The sequence below is a fragment of the Schistocerca serialis genome, chromosome 6 (genome assembly GCF_023864345.2).
Source record: "Schistocerca serialis cubense isolate TAMUIC-IGC-003099 chromosome 6, iqSchSeri2.2, whole genome shotgun sequence".
In the NCBI taxonomy this organism is placed as follows: domain Eukaryota; kingdom Metazoa; phylum Arthropoda; class Insecta; order Orthoptera; family Acrididae; genus Schistocerca; species Schistocerca serialis.
The window spans coordinates 214,279,382-214,302,414 of NC_064643.1; the positions used below are offsets into that span (position 1 = coordinate 214,279,382).

Below are 23,033 nucleotides of genomic sequence, written 5' to 3' on the forward strand. Positions count from 1 at the left end.
ATTGTGTTTTCTGTACATAGTTATTTCCTTGCTTTCGTGCGTTACTATTTGTTGGAGTTGAGACTATACGTGCATGCGGCGAAACATTAAAGCCTGGTTGACCTTGTGCATTACATTGTTGGTTAGGTATGCTAACTGGATGACTTTCATGCTGTTGTGGTGAAAAACCTCTATTGTTACTAAAAATGGTTCCTGTTGCTGATAATTTTGACGATATTGATAACTAAAATTTTGTCTGTTATTAAAGTTCTGGTGGTTGTCGTTCCTAAAGCGTCTGTTACCTTTGCTATTGAAATTACGTGGCTGATCGTAATTGCTGTACGTTTGTTGACCTTGGTTATTATAATAAAAATTTTTGTTTGTGAAGGAATAGTCCGATTGCTGTACTTCCAAAAGCTGTAACAGATCTCTGAATGCCGAAATGTTTTCCTTCTGCTGACCCGTTAAAAGAGACACACGTAATGATCGTGGTAATTTAGAGATACATAGTTGAATAAGTGCAGATTCACTGTATGGTTCACTTAGGTACTGGTTTTGTTGGATCATGTGTTCAAAGAATTGCGTGACAGTGGAAAAATTTGAGTTCTCATAATTCGGTAAACTAATTAGTTGATCCTTGATTCCGCGCTGTGTCGTCTTCGACCAATACGCTGACAGAAAAGCAATCTGAGACTCTTCTACCGAATAACATTGCCTCGCGATCGGTCTCATACGAGTTGCCGGTTCGCCTTCCAAAAAACTGTATATAAATTCTAGTTTGTGTGTTACGGGCCAATTCGGTGGAAAAGCAAAGCTAAATTGTTGTATCCAATCCAGTGGGTGAATCTGTGATCTGTCATTTTTAAATACTTTAAATTTTCTCACTGATAGAAAATGTTTGTAATCGAAATTATCGTCTCTGTATGTCGGAACCGGTTCAGAATTGAATGAAAATCTATTTGACTGGGACTGTTCGGAATCTAACTCACGTACTCTTTGTAGATTACCTAAATTATACTGGCTGTGTGAGTGTGAGAAATGTTCGGAATTCGTCGTATGCTGTGACGTGTTATTAACTGAAATATTTTTTATCTCTGTTACCTCTTGCTGTAAACTTGACAATTTTCTACGCAATGTGTTATTAGACGAATCGATCTCATTGATTGTCTGCTGTAAATTTGGAATTCAGGTGTTTGGTTAAACAAAATCGGTGCAGTATCGTCTGATTTGTTGTCATTATTACTTTCGATAACATCAATATGACTGGCCAATTCATCATATTTTTCAGTCAGTATTTTTGCTTGATCATCGTTTTTAGTGTCAGAAGCATTAATCTGTTTTTGTAATTTACGTGTGATTTCGTTCAATTTTTTAACGTCGGCTTTGATGACATCGGAATCCTGTGTTAGTTCTAATTGTTCGAGTCTGTCAGTCACTGTTTGAATATCTACTGTGTGTGTGTCTGTTTTTGATTTAAAATCAGAAATTTCATCACGTAATTCTGTGTTCAACTGTTTGATCGTTTTAATTTCGTCGGACACTGTAGCAATATTGTTATCCACGTATGTTTTTGCTTTCGCGAACAATTTACGTTTATCTTCTTGTCTCTGTGCGGTGATTGTTTCCATGACTTGTCGTTTTTCTTTATTCTGTTCCTGTATAAATTTACGGAAACGCGTATCACTGTTTTGTAGGTGAAGATTAAAACGCTCGTCAATTTGACTGTTCTGTTGTTCGAATTTCGCGTCTATCTTTGCATCCATTGTGCGCGAAAGTTCTGCTGTCATTACTTTAAACTCGTCGCGTAATTGTGTTGCTTTTTCAGAGCATTGTTTACCGACTGCACTAATTTCTTCTCTAAGTGTTTCTGTTGTAGCTGTTTGCATATCTCTTAGTTCTTGAGCAACAGATCTAATTTCCTCACTACTTTTCCTAGCACAAGCCTCAATTAACACACGTAATTGTTCCTTAGTATCATGACACTGCGCGGCAACGGCTCTAATCTGTTCACTAAGCTGTCTGGAATTGTTGTCTAATTTTTCACTAAGGTTGTCTTGTTTTTCATTCCGTTGTTTGGAATTTTCTTTAAGGTCGTCTTGTTTTTCATTAAGTTGTTTCAAACTTTCCCTAAGTTGTTTGTTATCTTCACTCAGTTGTTTAAGATTGTTCTCGTTAAGTTGTATCATTAATGCTATGATTCGATCCATGTCAAAATTCGCTACTGTATTCTTTGTGCTGTTTAATGGCGTACCTGCAATTGTTACGTTTTCTGTAACCATTCGGTGATTTTGTGATTCTTGAAAATGTGTGCTAATCAGATGTGCATTGTTAGTCACTGCACCGGAATTAAATAAATCTGTCGTACTCTGATTACACTGTTCATTTTCATTAGACAAATTTGTCTGTTCATTACTTAAATTTTGCAAACCGATTGTGTTAAGCTGGGGAGCGCTCATTGCAACAGAACGCCCCGCGTCATCAATTGTCGTCAAATTAACAGAGGACACAATTGAATTCGTCTGTTCATCACTAAGATCAAAGTCATTATTAGTGGTCGGTACATACTGATTGTCAGTAAACGGAGGATTGTCATCAATACACTGTGTGTCATAAGTACTATCGGTGAAGTTATTTAAGTCGGTTGTTTCACTCATTATACCTCGCGATGCACTATTAACAGTCTTTTGCGGCATTTTTACACTAGTCACAATTATTCACAAATGAGACAAAGACAATGCAAAATCCAACAAATACAAATACAACAAAGAGCAACGAATTGCCGATGATCTGTGAGAGAAAGTCACAACACTAGTAAAAGCGTTGCGCCAAATGCTAATTATATTTAAGTAGATAAGAGCAGATATATGAATACTTCTCAAAAGATTCTCAAAGAAATACGATCCTGGTCCGGACGTCGCCAAGTGTAACCTCCCCGCAAAATTTTAAAAGTGTAATATAACTGAAATTGTAACCTCCCAACAGAATTAACGTTAAGGAATGAAAGTCAATGTTAAGTGAAATGTTGTCTTCCCACAAAACTGCATAATAAAAATGAACCAAGCGTAACCTGTTTGCAAAATTAAGAATAATAATGGCCCAAATGTAAACTCCCCACAAACATTAACTAATGAAGATTGCTCATTAAACCCACAATAAAATTAATTAAATAATGAAGCATAAACTATGTGTAACATCTGAACACAAATAATTAAACCTGACAAATTTTTTAAGGGCAGCGGCGCTGACCTTCGGCCCTGTGCAATAATTAAACCTGAACACAAAAAACCAAAATTCTTACATCAGTAAACTGCATCAATATCTGCTCTTATTTTTCGGCACAGCTCCGTGCAATGCTGGCCCATGTTTAAATTTAATTCTTGGAGGGAATGCATAGGAAGTATTATTTGACTTGAAATGAATCTTTTTGTTTAAAACAGCTACTTTATAAGAAAATTATTATTGGGGCAATTCTTGAACAAATTAATTACAATTAACATATGTCATTAGCTGAGCGCAATGCTGCTTCATTACCTTCTAAAACAATATACCTGGTCCTGAATCGTGACCAGAGATGGAAAGAGAGCACGCCGCCGACCCATGCCGACGCCCGCTCAGTACAACCGTCCACTCGCTACAACTACTGCCGACAGACTACTACTGCCGACAGAGTGCCACTCGCAACTGACAATTCGCAACTGTACCATTCTCTCTGTCGACTCCAAACACTACTGAACTCTCGCGCGGTCAAGCGCAGACTAGCAACGATAAATAACTCTCTGGTCAGAGATTCTGTCATGCCTCGCCATCGCTGTTAATGAATACATACGTGTTTCACTGTGCCGCACCAGGGCACGAAACCGAGACCTTCGCTTTTCGCGGGCAAATGCTGTACCAACTGAGCTACCCAAGCACTACCCGTTCTCAGAGGCTTCCTTCCGTTAGTACCTAATCTCCTACTTTCCAAACTTCACAGAAGTTCCCCTGTGAAACCTGCAGAAATAGGACTCATGGACGAGAGGCGGGTAGGAGATGAGGTACCGGCGGAAGTAAAAAAAAAAGGTGGTGTATCGTGCTTGGTAAGCTCAGTTGACAGAGCAATTGCCTATGAAAGAGAAACGTCTCGGCGTCAGGTCCCGGTCCGCACACAGTTTCAATCTGACAGTAAATTTCGATCTATTAAATGACTGCATCCCACCTATAACTGTCAGTTTTTCTTTATTTATTGAAGTATTCTAAAATTTCGATCTTAGGCCATATCGAAGTATATACACATTTTTAAGCAATACGTTTTTCAAACACCAGTGAAGGCACATTATGTCGTTCTAGTCCCTTGCATATGTTGTACACCACTGGCCATTAAAATTGCTAAACCACGAAGATGACGTGCTACAGACGCGAAATTTAACCGACAGGAAGAAGATGCTGTGATATGCAAATGATTAGCTTTTCAGAGCATTCACACAAGGTTGGCGCCGGTGGCGACACCGACAACGTGCTGACATGGGGAAAGTTTCCAACCGATTTCTCACACGCAAACAGCAGTTGACCGGCGTTGCCTGGTGGAACGTGGTTGTGATGCCTCGTGTCAGGAGGAGAAATGCGTACCATTACGTTTCCGACTTTGATAATGGTCAGATTGTGGCCTATCGCGATTGCGGTTTATCGTATCGCGACATTCCTGCTCGCGTTGGTCGAGATCCAATGACTGTTAGCAGAATATGGAATCGGTTGGTTCAGGAGGGTAATACGGAACGCCGTGCTGGATCCCAACGACCTTGTATCACTAGCAGTCGAGATGACAGGCATCTTATCCGTATGGCTGTAACGGATCGTGCAGCCACGTCTCGATCCCTGAGTCAACAGATGGGGACGTTTGCAAGACAACAACCATCTGCACGAACACTTCGACGACGTTAGCAGCAGCATGGCCTATCAGCTGGTAGACCATGGCTGCGGTTACCCTTGACGCTGCATCACAGACAGGAGCGCCTGCGATGGTGTACTCAACGACGAACGTGGGTGCACGGATGGCAAAACGTCATTTTTTCGGATGAATCCAGGTTCTGTTTCCAGCATCATGATGGTCGCATCCGTGTTTGGCGACATCGTGGTGAACGCATATTGTATTCGTCATCGCCATACTGGCGTATCACCCGGAGTGATGGTATGGGGTGCTATTGGTTACACGTCTCGTTCACCTCTTGTTCGCATTGACGGCACTTCGAACAGTCGACGTTACATTTCAGATGTTTTACGATCCGTGGCTCTACCCGTCATTCGATCCCTGCGAAACCCTACATTTCAGGAGGCTAATGCAGGACCGCATGTTGCAGGTCCTGTACGGGCCTTTCTGGATACAGAAAATGTTGGACTGCTGCCCTGGCCAGCACATTCTCCAGATCTCTCACCAATTGGAAACGTCTGCGCCGGTCACTACTCTTGATGAACTGTGGTATCGTGTTGAAACTGTATGGGCAGCTGTACCTGTAGACGCCATCCAAGCTCTGTTTGACTCAATGCCCAGGCGTATCAAGGCCGTTATTACAGCCAGAGGTGGTTGTTCTGAGTACTGATTTCTCAGGATCTATGCACCCAAACTGCGTGAAAATGTAATAAAAAAATGGCTCTGAGCGCTATGGAACTTAACTTCTGAGTTCATCAGTGCCCTAGAACTTAGAACTACTTAAACCTAACTAAACTAAGGATATCACACACTTCCATGCCCGAGGCAGGATTCGATCCTGCGACCGTAGCGGCCGCGCGCTTCCAGTCTGAAGCGTCTAGACCGCTCGGTCACTCCGCCGGCAAAATGTAATCATATGTCAGTTCTTGTATAATATATTTGTCCAATGAATACCCGTTTATCATATGCATTTCTTCTTGATGTTGCAATTTTAATGACCAGTAGTGTATTTGGAGAGTGTCCACGACTAGCGAGTGTAAATTATAGCGTTTCCGTAAGTAGGAGAATGGGGAAACAAAGTATTCTCTAAGTAAAATTTGAATTTTGTATTTAAGATATGGGAGAGCTTAAACGTTATAATTAGCAGTCCCGTTACGTAAGTTCAAAGTACCTAATTTGTCTTCAGTTAGACGCAGAACTGATAAAATTTAAAATGAGTCCTCAACCAATTATTTTCATTAAAAGTTTTAATGAAAACTTTGTATACTTTTTATCCAGCAATGCCTGCCCGGGAGTAAAAGACATCGTTAGCAGTACGTCAATAATTGAGTGCGCGTCGGGACATTCAAACTGTCGCGCTTTATGAACATTCAGTTAGAAAACATCTAATTATTATCTCCTGCATAAAAAATAAATGTACTCTCTGAACAAGATTTATACTTTAGCATGAAACGATCTATGGCTGTCGACGTCTGACCGAACGTTCTAGTCAACGTAAAGCTGCCAAATACTGATGAGCTGCAAAGAAATTCTTGCCAACTAAAGCGGATACCTACATGCCTGGTTTAATATCAGGCCCCCACAACCGCACGAGTGGTCGACTGTGAAGAGCGGACAAATTGAATAGCTGGCCGGCGGCCATTAGAGTGGTAAACTGACGCGCGGAGTTCGAATGTTTATACATCGCTTTTGGTTATAAAATGCCTTCCCTAGAGTTAGGTCACAAACATAATGCCTCATTTAAATACGTTACTACAATATAGTTTTTCATTTATGAACAAACAGCAACTAGTCACTGTTTATGAATTTATGTTACGTTGTACATGGAATCTGCCGTAGCTAAAAGTTATGCACTGGACCCCTAGCATTTTTCGTAGTTCATTTACGATAGATGTATGCAAAATGCATCAAAATACTCGAAGATTTGCCCACTATGTTAATAGATATTTTCTGACTCTACGTTGCCTTAGATTTTATGACGAAAAGTGCGTTATATATGGCGTAGTGCTTTGGCAACTCACGACCAAACTATCAAGTTTCAACCTAACCTAGACCATGAAAACACTACCGATCAGCCAGCTGCGACAAACAAGACTTCAGGCAGGTATCCAGTATCGCATTAGTCACAATATTTACTTTCGAAGATGTACACTTCAGTTTATACGTGTGGTTTTTTCATATAATAAATAAAACTCAACAACTGTTCCATCGAGAGAAGTTGTGAAATCAGATTACAATTACACACGTTCAGTTGCATTTTATAACGATAAAAAACCTGCTAACTCAAATTTCGTGTTGCTTGCAACTCAACTTTTATAGTTAAAATAAAATGTGGTTCACAAAGAAAAATTTATCTTCTGCTGTATATGGTCTGGAAAACGAAAGATGGATGGAACAGCATCATCTTTCAGCTTTCTGCGATTTACGTAATGTTCAAGGAAACAACTTCCTTCAAAATGATCGGAACATATAAAATGGTATTCTGTCGGTCGGAAATCTTGCCTCCTGACAGCGTGTCACCATTTTTGTTAACAGCTGTGGTTTTGAGAAAGGAAACCTGCAAATATATGCACAGACATTATGCTAATACCGTGTTACAAAAACATTTACTAAGCAAGTGCACTGACATACAAAACAACTTAAAATATCCACATGTAATATTCGTTCCTTTCTCGAATTTATTTGTACAATTAATCGCTGCACAACTCTTCACCATTGTACTTCTTTTGATTGGAACGTACAGACAGTAGAATTACGAGTAACAAATACTGTATGTACGCCCCAACAAATATACAACGTTGAATCAGGCTCTTCATAAACAACAGTACTACACAACACATCAGACTACAACCACTATAATGGCGTCCAGCCGAAGGTTCAAATTATCCCGCGACTGCAGCGCCATCAGTGAGTCTAGTTATTTTTTACACGGTCTTTGTTTAATATACCGAAGGGACGGCAACAATAGTCGGTAGTCGCTTTTTACCACACATCAAAGATATTATAGAGTTCATGTTTGGAAAAATGGTAAAACTAAAAATTATTGCTGTCCAATGCTGTATTCATGAACTATGATTTTATAGAGAAGTTTCGAAGTGCATCTCGAGGCATTACAAAAGCCATAGTTCTAATAAAAATCTGTATCAGTTGTATCATTAATACGGGAGCACGTCACAAATTTAAAATGATGTTCATTACTAAGATGAGGGATGTTCAAAAGAAAAACTTCGAAACAACACTCTGAATGTAATTTAAGTCTTTATTCAAAAGTTATCACGACAGGAGTCAGTCCTCCAGTGTCCAGTTCATCGTCCGATCTGGAGCCCTTTCCTTTGAGATGTTTTCTTAACGGACCAAACACATGCAAGCCACAGAGCGACATATCCGGGCCGTAGGACGAATGCTCAAGCTGTTCCCGCTGGAAAACGAGGCCATTACACTCTGTGTGACGTTGGAGACGTGTGGACGTGCGTTACCGTGAGCAGAATCACTCCATCCGTGAACAGCCTAGGCCGTTCGCTGTTGATGGACTTGGTAGGCTACGAAGTGTCTCATAGTACACGTAACTGATGATGGTTTGTCCGTGCTCGATGAGGTCGATGAGTGTCGTACTTCACAAAAGATGATGAACATCACCTTGGTTGCTGACGGTACATATTTGAGTTTTTAAGGGGGAGGTGACGACGCATTCTTCCATTGCCTAGATGTCTCACTACATAATCCCAAAGTAGCATGTATAAATTTCAACAGGTTTTGTTGTTACGACTCCTTAAAGCATCATATTCTACTTACACTCAGAAGAACAATAGCTGCGGTCACTATCCACAGCCACGCGGAGTGGCCGCGCGCTTTGAGGCGCCATGTCACGGATTGGGCGGCTCCTTCCGCCGGAGGTTCGAGTCCTCCCTCGGTCATGGGTGTGTGTGTTGTTCTTAGCATAAGTTAGTTTAAGTAGTGTGTAAATCTAGGGAGCGATGACCTCAGAAGTTTGGTCCGTAAGAATTTACACCCATTTCAAGATTTTTTTTAACACTATTCACATCCAATATGAGCAAGCTATACTATACCCCTTAATTTACGATTGCTGGTTTTTTACTAATATTCTTCGCAAATGTCGAGACAGTTGAGAAAGGAATAAGGCTGAAATTTTGCAGCCGTTGTAGAAATAAAATAAAACTAATAGTTTCATGTGAGAGGCATCTATTTTAACTGTTTGTTGTAGCTATGGTCCCAAGTTCAATGAAAGTAACTAATTAAGTGGTATTTAATAGGGTTAGGCAGAGAGCACCGTAAAGGCGCAGTTTAATAGAAAAGGTATTGGCTTTGTGGGTATATTGTGAGGTGTAAAGGACTAGTTCGGTAATGGTGTGGGAAAAGGAGAGGGGAGGCGGGTGTGTGTGTGTGTGTGTGTGTGTGTGTGTGTGGAATGAAGCAAAGGCTTGACTGCAGTAAGCATATTGAAATGGATTAGACTGCAGTACTTATGTACTTATACAGAGGTAAGGAATTTAGGCCTGTATTAAACTGTCAACTTTCTTTGACAAATATATTTGATCAAAGTCATTTTGTGCAATCTTTGTCAGTGTAATATGGAAGCTTTGATAAAAGTCTTTGATCAAATATCTTTGTTCAAAGTTAGATCGTAGACCTAGCTTTGATCAAATTTCGTCCTACTGTATACTTGTTTTATTCGCTTCAGTAGGTTCTATCCTTAAAATGAGTTCAAAGTTTACTTCATGTGTGGCTACCACAAAATTGATAATTTACAAGTATGAAGGAAGCGACATATTCATAACATCAAACACAATGACTTTTACAACCTCAGACAGCAGTTAGACTGTCATAAAGAAATAGCTGCAACCCTCAAGCACCAGCAGCAGTGAGTACTGTTTGTATAAAGCGTTTTTGTACTTATTTGCTGCGCTTAGCTTTTAAATAGTTTTTCTGGGAAAACCTAGCGTAGTTTTCGCGTCTCGTATTTCAGTGAGTACTTCTTGATTATCAGAGTAGCTCATCAGAAGATTATCTTGGGAATTTGTCACCGTATAGAGTAGGGTAAACATAGTCATGTGTAGGGACTGTGGTTGTTGTGAGCGGACGCAAGGAGAATTGGCCACTCTTCGGGGGCAGGTGGAGGCTTTGTCTGTTAGGCTCATCGAGCTCGAGGCGCAGGCGTCGGCTCGTAGTGGCGTTGGGGCAACTGTGGTGAGACCTATGCCTACTTCGGTGGCCTTGGAATCACATGGAACCCCTGATGTCGCTGCGTCTTCCGGCAGTGAGCATCTTACCGGTCAGCCATCACTCCAGGGTGAATGGCGGACAGTGGTGGGCTCGCGCGTGCCTGGCCGAAAGGCGAAGGTGGGATCTGGCCGCGTGGCAGCTGCCTTACCCCTTTCCAACAGGTACGGGGTGCTTCCTAGTGGTGATGACATCGTTTCCGAGCCACCACAGGATGCCTCGCCTGTTGGGCCAGTGGCCGATTCTCCGGCAAGGTCCCGACAGTCACAGAGGGCGGGCCTATTAGTTATAGGGAGCTCCAACGTTAGGCGGGTTATGGAGCCCCTCAGGAAAATAGCGGGTAGGTCGGGGAAGAATGCCAGTGTGCACTCGGTGTGCTTGCCGGGGGGTCTCGTCCGTAATGTGGAGGAGGCCCTTCCGGCAGCTATTGAACGCACTGGGTGTGACCGGCTGCAGATAGTAGCACATGTCGGAACGAATGACGCCTGCCGCTTGGGTTCTGAGGCCATCCTTGGTTCCTTCCGGCGGCTGGCTGATTTGGTGAAGACAACCAGCATCGCACGCGGAGTGCAAGCTGAGCTTAATATCTGCAGCATAGTGCCCAGAGTCGATCGCGGTCCTCTGGTTTGGAGCCGTGTGGAGGGTCTAAACCAGAGGCTCAGACGACTCTGCGACTATAATGGTTGCAAATTCATCGACCTCCGTTATTGGGTGGAGAACTGTAGGGCCCCCCTAGACAGGTCAGGCGTGCACTACACACCGGAAGCAGCTACTAGGGTAGCAGAGTACGTGTGGCGTGCACACGGGGGTTTTTTAGGTTAGAGGGACCCCCCCTTGGGCGAAACGATAAAATACCTGACGGCTTACCAGAGAGGACATTATCATCGTTGATAAAGAACGTCCGTCCTCAGAGACCAAAAACAGGAAAAGTTAACGTAATATTGGTAAACTGCAGGAGTATCCAGGGCAAGGTTCCTGAATTACTATCTCTTATTGAAGGAAATAGTGCGCATATAGTATTAGGAACGGAAAGTTGGTTAAAACCGGAAGTGAACAGTAACGAAATCCTAGACACAGAATGGAATATATACCGCAAGGATAGGATAAACGCCAATGGTGGAGGAGTATTTATAGCAGTAAAGAATTCAATAATATCCAGTGAAGTTATTAGCGAATGCGAATGTGAAATAATCTGGGTTAAGTTAAGTATCAAAGGTGGGTCAGATATGATAGTCGGATGCTTCTATAGACCACCTGCATCAGCAACCGTAGTAGTGGAGCGCCTCAGAGAGAACCTGCAGAACGTCGTGAAGAAGTTTCGTGATCATACTATTGTAATAGGGGGAGACTTCAATCTACCAGGTATAGAATGGGATAGTCACACAATCAGAACTGGAGCCAGGGACAGAGACTCTTGTGACATTATCCTGACTGCCTTGTCCGAGAATTACTTCGAGCAGATAGTTAGAGAACCAACTCGTGAAGCTAACGTTTTAGACCTCATAGCAACAAATAGACCGGAACTTTTCGACTCCGTGAATGTAGAAGAGGGTATCAGTGATCATAAGTCAGTGGTTGCATCAATGACTACAAGTGTAATAAGAAATGCCAAGAAAGGAAGAAAAATATATTTGCTTAACAAGAGTGATAGGGCACAAATCGCAGAATATCTGAGTGACCACCATCAAACGTTCATTTCTGAGGAAGAGGATGTGGAACAAAAATGGAAAAAATTCAGAAACATCGTCCAGTACGCCTTAGATAAGTTCGTACCGACTAAGGTCCAAAGCGAGGGGAAAGATCCACCGTGGTATAACAATCATGTACGAAAGGTACTACGGAAACAAAGAAAGCTTCATCATAGGTTTAAGAGTAGTCGAATCATAGCTGATAAGGAAAAGCTGAACGAAGCGAAAAAGAGCGTAAAGAGAGCAATGAGAGAAGCATTCAACGAATTCGAACATAAAACATTGGCAAACAATCTAAACAAGAACCCTAAAAAGTTTTGGTCATATGTAAAATCGGTAAGCGGATCTAAATCCCCTATTCAGTCACTCGTTGACCACGATGGCACCGAAACAGAGGACGACCGAAGAAAGGCAGAAATACTGAATTCAGTGTTCCGAAACTGTTTCACTGCGGAAAATCGTAACACGGTCCCTGACTTCAGCCGTCGCACGGACGCCAAAATGGAAAATATTGAAATAAACGATATCGGAATTGAAAAACAACTGCTATCACTTAGTAGCGGAAAAGCATCCGGACCAGACGAGATACCCTTAAGATTCTACAGTGATTATGCTAAAGAACTTGCCCCCTTTCTATCAGCAATTTATCGTAGATCGCTGGAAGAACGTAAAGTACCTAGCGACTGGAAGAAAGCGCAGGTCGTTCCCATTTTCAAGAAGGGTCATAAATCAGATGCGAATAATTATAGGCCTATTTCGCTTACGTCAATCTGTTGTAGAATAATGGAACATGTTTTGTGTTCTCGTATTATGACGTTCTTAGATAATACAAATCTCCTTCATCATAACCAACATGGATTCCGCAAACAGAGATCATGTGAAACTCAGCTCGCCCTATTTGCCCAAGAAATTCACAGTGCCGTAGACACTGGCGAGCAGATTGATGCCGTATTCCTGGACTTCAGGAAGGCATTTGATACGGTTCCGCACTTACGTTTAGTGAAAAAAATACGAGCTTACGGAATATCGGACCAGGTTTGTGATTGGATTCAGGATTTCCTAGAAGAAAGAACACAACATGTCATTCTTACCGGTTCAAAATCTGCAGATGTAGAGGTAATTTCGGGAGTACCGCAGGGAAGCGTGATAGGACCTTTATTGTTTACAATATACATAAATGACTTAGTTGACAACATCGGTAGCTCCGTGAGGCTATTTGCAGATGACACGGTTGTCTACAAGAAAGTAGCAACATCAGAAGACTCGTACGTACTCCAGGAGGACCTGCAGAGGATTAATGCATGGTGCGACAGCTGGCAGCTTTCCCTAAACGTAGATAAATGTAATATAATGCGCATACATAGGGGCAGAAATCCATTCCAGTACGACTATGCCATAGGTGGTAAATCATTGGAAGCGGTAACGACCGTAAAATACTTAGGAGTTACTATCCGGAGCGATCTGAAGTGGAATGATCACATAAAACAAATAGTGGGAAAAGCAGGCGCCAGGTTGAGATTCATAGGAAGAATTCTAAGAAAATGTGACTCATCGACGAAAGAAGTAGCTTACAAAACGCTTGTTCGTCCGATTCTTGAGTATTGCTCATCAGTATGGGACCCTTACCAGGTTGGATTAATAGAAGAGATAGACATGATCCAGCGAAAAGCAGCGCGATTCGTCATGGGGACATTTAGTCAGCGCGAGAGCGTTACGGAGATGCTGAACAAGCTCCAGTGGCGGACACTTCAAGAAAGGCGTTACGCAATACGGAGAGGTTTATTATCGAAATTACGAGAGAGCACATTCCGGGAAGAGATGGGCAACATATTACTACCGCCCACATATATCTCGTGTAATGATCACAACGAAAAGATCCGAGAAATTAGAGCAAATACGGAGACTTACAAGCAGTCGTTCTTCCCACGCACAATTCGTGAATGGAACAGGGAAGGGGGGATCAGATAGTGGTACAATAAGTACCCTCCGCCACACACCGTAAGGTGGCTCGCGGAGTATAGATGTAGATGTAGATGTATTCGAAGTGGCCGCGCCGTGGATGCTGCGAGGAAGAAATTAAAACGACCAAGGTGTCTTTGGCGGTGTGGGAATAAAAGTGTTGTCAGTAAAGTGCACACATGCGAAATGTATTTATTTGTTACTCTAAGTAACATAATCTAATCGTCATACATTTCTCCTTAAGTGATTTATATGTTGTTTCACATTTGTTCGGAACAATATGTGAAATTGTACAGTGTTGGATACGAATACTATATTGAAAGCTCGAATAGGTTTCGCTTGTTACTAAAAATCCTGACATGACCATCATACGATCTGTAGCAGAAATCACATTTCTCGAATGAGTGTGTTATTTGCAAATATGAAGGACCACTTTCATGAGGACAAACTGAAACGTTCGTTCACCCATTTTCAAATCTACATCTTCTAATGTACAGTTTCGTAGCTGTTTATGTCCTCGCATAATAGCTCACGAAAGAAATTCTGGTGAACATTTCGAGCTTTTCTTCTCGCTGTCCATGGTTGCATACATAAGCCGTTTCTCTTTCTTTTGAAGCAACGTGCCCACCACTAATATTACATTAAATGTTACTGTAGAGACGATCAACAGTTCAGCATCCATTCTCTAGTTATGAAGAAAACTTTGACGATAGTGTAATAGCTTCAGCGAAGTACTTTGAGCACAGAGGTTTGATAAAAGTCTTTCATTCTTGTCGGTTCCAAGCGACTGTTGTTGTACGCACTTACGCGTGCTTTGAAGTTGGTGAAAGCGTATATCGTGCAAGTTATATCTCTTGTTTGTGTAGAATTTGTCGCTACCGCCAACTTCAGCAATGACAACTCTCAACAAATGGAATAAAAATTCACTCAATATCTCTCCGAGACCACGTTTAAAGCTCACATTGGCTACGATATTAACAGTATAGAGCTCAGATAACTACTGGACGTTCATTGGCTGTCGGAAAATGCGTGACGTAGTTGCGCAGGACAAACCTAAATTCGACCGTTATCGTTCGTGACTCCCAGTATAGCTTGCAGAGGCGCATGAAACCACTTTTTTCGACTGGAGACAACAGCATCAGGAGCGCTTGTTCAACAAAGCAAGAGGGGAAGTTTATGTTCAAGCATTTACGGTCACTGGGATGTGGGTACATGTACATCTACCTACATACTCCGCGATCCATCATACGGTGCTTGGCGGAGGGTACCTCGTACCACACCTAGCATCTTCTATCCCTGTTCCACTCCCAAACAGAACGAGGGAAAAATGACTGCCTATATGCCTCTGTACGAGCCCTAATCTCTCCTATCTTGTGGTCTTTCCGCGAAATGTAAGTTGGCGGCAGTAAAATTGTACTGCAGTCAGCCTCAAATGCTGGTTCTCTAAATTTCCTCAGTACCGATTCACGAAACAACGCCTCCTTTCCTCCAGAGACTCCCACACGAGTTCCTGAAGCATTTCCGTAACACTCGCATGATGATCAAACCTACCAGTAACAAATCTAGCAGCCCGCCTCTGAATTGCTTTTATGTCCTCCCTCAATCCGACCTGATAGGGATCCCAAACGCTCGAGCAGTACTCTAGAATAGGTCGTATTAGTGTTTTATAAGCGGTCTCCTTTACCGATGAACCACATCTTCCAAAAATTCTACCAATGAACCGAAGACGACTATCCGCCTTCCCCACAACTGCCATTACATGCTTGTCCCACTTCATATCGCTCTGCAATGTTACGCTCAAATATTTAATCGACGTGACCGTGTCAAGCGCCACACTACTAATGGAGTATTCAAACATTACAGGATTCTTTTTCCTATTCATCTGCATTAATTTACATTTATCTATATTTAGAGTTAGCTGCCATTCTTTACACCAATCACAAATCCTGTCCAAGTCATCTTGTATCCACCTACAATCACTCAACGACGACACCTTCCCGCACACCACAGCATCATCAGCAAACAGCCCCACAGTGCTATCCACCCTATCCAGAAGATCATTTATGTAGATAGAAAACAACAGCGGACCTACCACACTTCCCTAGGGCACTCCAGATGATACCCTCACCTCCGATGAACACTCACCATCGAGGACAACGTACTGGGTTCTATTACTTAAGAAGTCTTCGAGCCACTCACATACTTGGGAACCAATTCCATATGCTCGTACCTTAGTTAGGAGTCTGCAGTGGGGCACCGAGACAAACGCTTTCCGGAAGTCAAGGAATATGGCATGCGTCTGATACCCTTCATCCATGGTTCGCAAGATGTTGTTGTTGTGGTCTTCAGTCCTGAGACTGGTTTGATGCAGCTCTCCATGCTACTCTATTCTGCGCAAGCTTCTTCATCTCCCAGTACCAACTGCAGCCTACATCCTTCTGAATCTGTTTAGTGTATTCATCTCTTGGTCTCCCTCTACGACTTTTACCCTCCACCCTGCCCTCCAATACTAAATTGGTGATCCCTCGATGTCTCAAAACATGTCCTACCAACCGATCCCTTCTTCTAGTCAAGTTGTGCCACAAGCTCCTCTTCTCCCCAATTCTATTCAATACCTCCTCATTAGTTATGTGATCTACCCATCTAATCTTCAGCATTCTTCTGTAGCACCACATTTCGAAAGCTTCTATTCTCTTCTTGCCTAAACTGTTTATCGTCCACGTTTCACTTTCATACATGGCTACACTCCATACAAATACTTTCAGAAACGACTTCCTGACACTTAAATCTACACTCGATGTTAAAAAATTTCTCTTCTTCAGAAACGCTTTCCTTGCTATTGCCAGTCTACATTTTATATCCTCTCTACTTCGACCATCATCAGTTACTTTGCTCCCCAAATAGCAAAACTCCTTTACTATTTTAAGTGTCTCATTTCCTAATCTAATTCCCTCAGCATCACCCGACTTAATTAGACCACATTCCATTATCCCAGTTTTGCTTTTGTTGATGTTCATCTTATACCCTTCTTTCAAGACACTGTCCATTCCGTTCAACTGCTCTTCCAAGTCCTTTGCTGTCTCTGACAGAATTACAATGTCATCGGCGAAGCTCAAAGTTTTTATCTCTTCTCCATGGATTTTAACTCCTACTCCAAACTTTTCTTTTGTTTCCTTCATTGCTTGCACAATATACAGATTGAATAACATCGGGGATAGGCTACAGCCCTGTCTCACTCCCTTCCCAACCACTGCTTCCCTTTCATACCCCTCGACTCTTATAACTGCCATCTGCTTTCTGTACAAATTGTAAATAGCCTTTCGCTCCCTGTATTTTACCCCTGCCACCTTCAGAATTTGAAAGAGAGCATTCCAATCAACATTGTCAAACGCTTTCTCTAAGTCTACAAATGCTAGAAACGTTCGCAAGATATCATGTGAACAAAAGGGCGAATTGCGTTTCGCAGGAGCGATGCCTTCTAATGCCGTGCTGATGCATGGACGCCAACTTCTCTGCCTCAAGGAAATTCATTATATTCGAACTGAGAATATGTTCGAGAATCCTGCAACAAACCGATGTTAAGGATATTGGTTTGTAATTTTGAGGATCCGTCCTTCTATCCTTCTCATATGCAGGTGGTGCTTGGAATGACGCGCATGACGGCAGGCTTTTTCTTTCCGGCAGGTACGCAGGTCCAGGCTCGCAGGACATAGACGACTCTTACGAGGTGGGCCTGCACAGCTACTTCGCGACGACGCGGCGTTACGTCTACGTGCTCATCGACGGCCGCGGGTCTGCTTGTAAAGGCGATCGGGTGCTCTTCTCTGTCTACCGCAGGCTGGGCGGCGTGGAGGTCCAGGACCAGATAGACGTCACAAAGTAAGACTCACAACTACCTGTCTTCTCATAAACCTTGCACAGAGTTATGGCCCTTAACAGTGTGTTTTACAGTCAGAAACCTTTATGAGTGCATTTGGGATCTGAATTTGCGTATTAATCAAGAAGTACTAGAAACTAAAATCTGACTGTGAAACGCTGTATCTTTATTCGCGGGAAGTAATGGGTGCTGTCGACATGGGATCTAAAGTTGATTGCCTGTTTCTAGATTGCCAGAAGGCTTTTGGCACCGCCCCTCACAAAGGAAGTAGGTTACAGTACGCTTCTTCGCCCACTGCTTGAATACTGCTCAGCAGTGTGGGATCCGTACCAGATACGGTTGATAGAAGAGATAGAGAAGATCCAACGGAGAGCAGCGCGCTTCGTTACAGGATCATTTAGTAATCGCGAAAGCGTTACGGAGATGATAGATAAACTCCAGTGGAAGACTCTGCAGGCGAGACGCTCAGTAGCTCGCTACGGGCTTTTGTTGAAGTTTCGAGAACATAACTTCACCGAGGAGTCAAGCCGTATATTGCTCCCTCCTACGTATATCTCGCGAAGAGACCATGAGGATAAAATCAGAGAGATTAGAGCCCACACAGAAGCATACCGACAATCCTTCTTTCCACGAACAATACCAGACTGGAACAAAAGGGAGAACCGATAGAGGTACTCAAGGTACCCTCGGCCACACACCGTCAGGTGGCTTGCGGAGTATGGATGTAGATGTTGATGCAGATATAGAATTGGCTTCTAATTAAATTGCCTGTCTACAGACTGAGCTGTGTGACTGGATTCGTGATTTTCTGTTAGAAATACCACAGTTCGTAAATAGCATACTCGTACACTGAGGTGACAAACGCCTTAAGATAGCGCGAGGTACCCTTTATTTGCAGATAAGAGCATACTTCATTTCCAGTTTTGCTGTTTCATGAATGACCTCGAAGAAAACGGTCTATTGACACACAGTCAATATGGGTTTAGGAAACATCGTTCTTGTGAAACACAACTAGCTCTTTATTCACATGAAGTGTTGAGTGCTATTGGCAAGGGATTTCGGATCGATTCCGTATTTCTGGATTTCCGGAAGGCTTTTGACACTGTACCACACAAGCGGCTCTTAGTGAAATTGCGTGCTTATGGAATATCGTCTCAGTTATGTGGCTGGATTTGTGATTTCCTGTCAGAGGGGTCATAATTCGTAGTAATTGACGGAAAGTCATCGAGTAAAACAGAAGTGATATCTGGCGTTATAGGCCCTTTGCTGTTCCTTATCTATATAAACGATTTTGGAGACTATCTGAGCAGCCGTCTTCGGTTGTTTGCAGATGACGCTGTCGTTTATCGACTAATAAAGTCATCATAAGATAAAATAACTGCAAAACGATTTAGAAAAAATATCTGAGTGGTGCGAAAAGTGGCAGTGGACTCTAAATAACGAAAAGTGTGAGGTCATCCACATGAGTGCTAAAAGGAACTCATAAAACTTCGGTTACACGATAAATCAGTCTAATCTAAAAACCGTAAACTCACCTAAATACCTAGGTATTACAGTTACGAACAACTTAAATTGGAAAGAACACATAGAAAATGTTGTGGGGAAGGCTAACCAAAGACCGCGTTTTATTGGCAGGGCACTTGGAAAATGTAACAGATCTATTACGGAGACTGCTTACACTACGCTTGTCCATCCTCTTTTAGAATGCTGCTGCGCGGTGTGGGATCCTTACCAGACAGGACTGACGGAGTACATCAAAACTTCAAAGAAAGGCAGCACGTTTTGTATTATCGCGAAATATCGAAGAGAGTGTCACAGAAATGTTACAGGATTTGGGCTGGAAATCATTAAGGCGTTTTTCGTTGCGACGTAATCTTGTCACGAAATTCCAATCACTAACTTTCTCTTCCGAATGCGAAAATATTTTGTTGACACCCACCTACATAGGTAGGAACGCTCACCATAATAAAATAAGGGAAATCAGAGGTCGTACGTAAAGATATAGGTGTTCATTCTTTCCGCGCGCTATACGAGATTGGAATAACAGAGAATTGTGAAGGTGGTTCGATGAACCCTCTGCCAGGCCCTTGAATATGATTTGCAGAGTTCCATGTAGATATAGAGAGATCTACATGAAGTGAATGCATCAACGCTACAGTATATGAAGTAACGAGAGAACGGTAGGTTCCCATGCTGGCTAGCAGAGGTGGTTGACCATCTGGCGCTTTAAAAGCCAGTAGGATGGGATGCCGATGCAGAAATCGCTCGTGACGTCAGCAAAGAGTTATGTAGGGGAAGGACATTTATTCTCGCGTGAATCAAGTAACCGTTATTAATAAATATTTTCTAACAAAAGTTGCCTTTCAGCAATTTTACAATGCCAGGAAACGTTGTGATTAATAAATCAATGAATAACCCTGGCATAACCGAAGATGTACGATTTTATTCGAACTACGCCGATTGTACGCTTAAGCTGAAGGCTTTGCGCCATACTCGGCAATTGTCGATAGGGTGCCTTTGCATCTGGTCATGCGGTACACCATGCCCTCGTACCGTTATTAGCTTAATCAGTGTGAACAAAATCATTTTACAGTGTTTCTTAAATAAACGCACCATGATGCCATCCCGAATAAAAATTATTTGCACAAAAAGAGCTTCTTTCCTCTTCATAATGTAAAACATAGTAGTATTGCACTTTTAGAATCTACGGCTCTGCAAGGGGACATAAGACTACGAGAGCATCTACACATAATAGGTAGGGAGGGTTTCTGCACTGCGGCTCACCAAGTCAGTTCAAGGACAGATTGGCTAAATTATCGCAAAAATCTGCAGACTCACCGATTAAACTGAGACATTTATGGTGGTTTAATACGAGTGGTGGGTTCTTGCAACAGCGAAATGCAGATGTACCGATGGCGGTAATATCACGTACACTAGATATGACAGGGCAGTGCGGTAGTTGAAGCTAGAAGCATGGGACGTTTCCTTTCGGAAGCTATTAGGTACTTCAATGTTTACTAGATCCACAGTGTCAAGAGTGTCCCGAGAATACCACATTTCAGGCGTTGCCTCTCACCACGGACAACGCAGTGGCCGATGGTCTTCACTCAACGTCCGAGAGCTGTGGAGTTTTCAGTGTTAACAGACAAGCAACAGTGCATGAAGTAACCGCAGAAATCAGTGTTGGACGTACGACGAAAGTAGTTGTTTTTGAGGCAACAAGGCTCAATATTTCTTCAGGGGACTTCCAACGATATGTTTTCCGTGATTTCCCTAAATCGCTTGAAGCAAATGCCGATCTCCTTCTCCGTCCTTCCCTAATCCGAGCTTGTGCTCCGTCTCTAACGACCTTCAAGTCGACGGGACGTTAAATACTAATCTTCTGCCGGCCAGAGTGGCCGTGCGGTTCTAGGCGCTACAGTCTGGAACCGAGCGACCGCTATGGTCGCAGGTTCGAATCCTGCCTCGGACATGGATGTGTGTGATGTCCTTAGGTTTAATTAGTTCTAAGTTCTAGGCGACTGATGACCTCAGAAGTTAAGTCGCATAGTGCTCAGAGCCATTTGAACCACTAATCCTCTCCTCCCTCCCTCTAGCGACTTGTTGAGACCAAGCCACGCCGAGTTGCTGCACTCCGCCGGGCGAAAGAAGTTGAGACACGATTTAGAAGACATCCAGTGACTTTTGCCACCACAGTGTCTATGGTTTTCTCCAAAGAAGCGTTACAAGCCATATCCTGTTCTTAGTCTGTACAAAGGACTTAGAAGACACTGTGAGAAGCCTGCTCATAGTGTTGACAGAATATGCCATTTACAGTCTGATAATGGAAATGAGCTTTTGGCGTCATTGGCCGGGAGGTCCCTTGCGGGGCAGGTCCGGCCGCCTTGGTGCGGGTCTTGTTACGTTCGACGCCACATTGGGCGACCTGCGCGCCGGATGGGGATGAAATGATGATGAAGACAGCATAACACCCGGTCCCTGAGCGGAGAAAATCCCCGACTCAGCCAGGAAACGAACCCAGGGACGTAGAACGGCAATCCGTCACGCTGACCACTCAGTTATCGGGGCGGATCACAGTCTGGTAAAATAATCAAAATAGATCAGCAGAAAGAGTAACAAAACGAATTAGACAACATATCTGCGTATAGGGAATAGTATCAGTTGACCCTGTACGATAAAAGATGTATGGTTTCTCACATAACTTCTAAAATAACATGGTTACACGATAAATCGTACACACAAATTTAAAGATTTTCGATTCAGCTGCACACACAAAGATTACAATTTCGGTCAACTTATACAGCAAAAGAAAATGTTATGAGAAAGGCTAACCAAAGACTGCACTTTATTAGCTGAACATTTGTAACATACAAGAAATCTGCTAAAGAGACTGACAACACTACATTCGTCCACTCGCTTCTGAAGTATTGCTGCGTGGTGTGGTATTCTTACCAGATAACATTGACGGAGTACATCAGATAAGTTCAGTGAAAGACAGCTCGTATTATCACGAAGTAGAGAGGAGAGTGTCACTGATATGATAATAAAGTTGTGGCGGAAATCATTAAAACAAAAGTGTCTTTCATTACCTTGGACACAAAAACTTTTATTGCGTCAGCGACCATGCTAGGTTCAATAGTATACTCTTGTATTTGTCGATAAATTTATCTAACTGTACTCCTAATTAAGCGTCTCGTTTTAACAGAATCATCAGAAACGTCTTTGGCAAACAGAACTACCAAGAAAATGGATGAACAGACTTTTATAAAAGAAACGATGTTTACAGTTATTGTGGTGACGCATAAGTTGAGGCAGAGGCCTCATGGATGTATGAGATCTAGTCAAGTAATATCTTAACAGCGTCAGGGACCAAACTTGCTCTCGTCGTGCGGTGCTTTACGAAATAAACATATTCGGGCGCCAGATCGCTGAAGTGAGTGGCGTATATTGCATTATTTCCCGTATTATGTTAATATGAACCAATTATTCCCACCGTAAGTATTATAACTAAAGCCTGTAAATAGTATATTATGAAACACGTTATTACTTTACGGTAAACGTTATCGTGAGTAAAAAAGTGTTTACTAAAAGTACAATTAGTACATTTGCAGTAGAAAACATATTACTACAGTATTGATAGCATAAACCGCAACTAATTGTGTTGAATAGTTGAGGTCGGGAGAGGAAAAGATCCTATATATGACATCCTAAATAGAGGATCATACAAAAAACAATACTGACAGCACTAACTGAATGATACTGAACAGCACACACGGACTACTACACAATGTGACACTGCTATAGTTATTGCCTTAAGTCTAACATTTTTGTGAGATTTATGTACAATAAACCAATTATTAATACTTTTTCGTGCAGCAGCGCTTTCTTC

At 42.4% G+C, this 23,033-nt stretch overlaps 1 protein-coding gene across 1 annotated transcript in view; it reads left to right on the forward strand.

Moving 5' to 3' along the window:
* Window positions 1-23,033, forward strand: part of LOC126484517 (venom dipeptidyl peptidase 4-like) — a 314,011-nt gene that overhangs the window by 246,060 nt on the left and 44,918 nt on the right. The window contains exon 13 of the mRNA XM_050108064.1: window positions 17,452-17,646. Coding sequence (XP_049964021.1) covers window positions 17,452-17,646 — 195 coding nt within the window. The remainder of the gene's footprint in view (window positions 1-17,451; window positions 17,647-23,033) is intronic.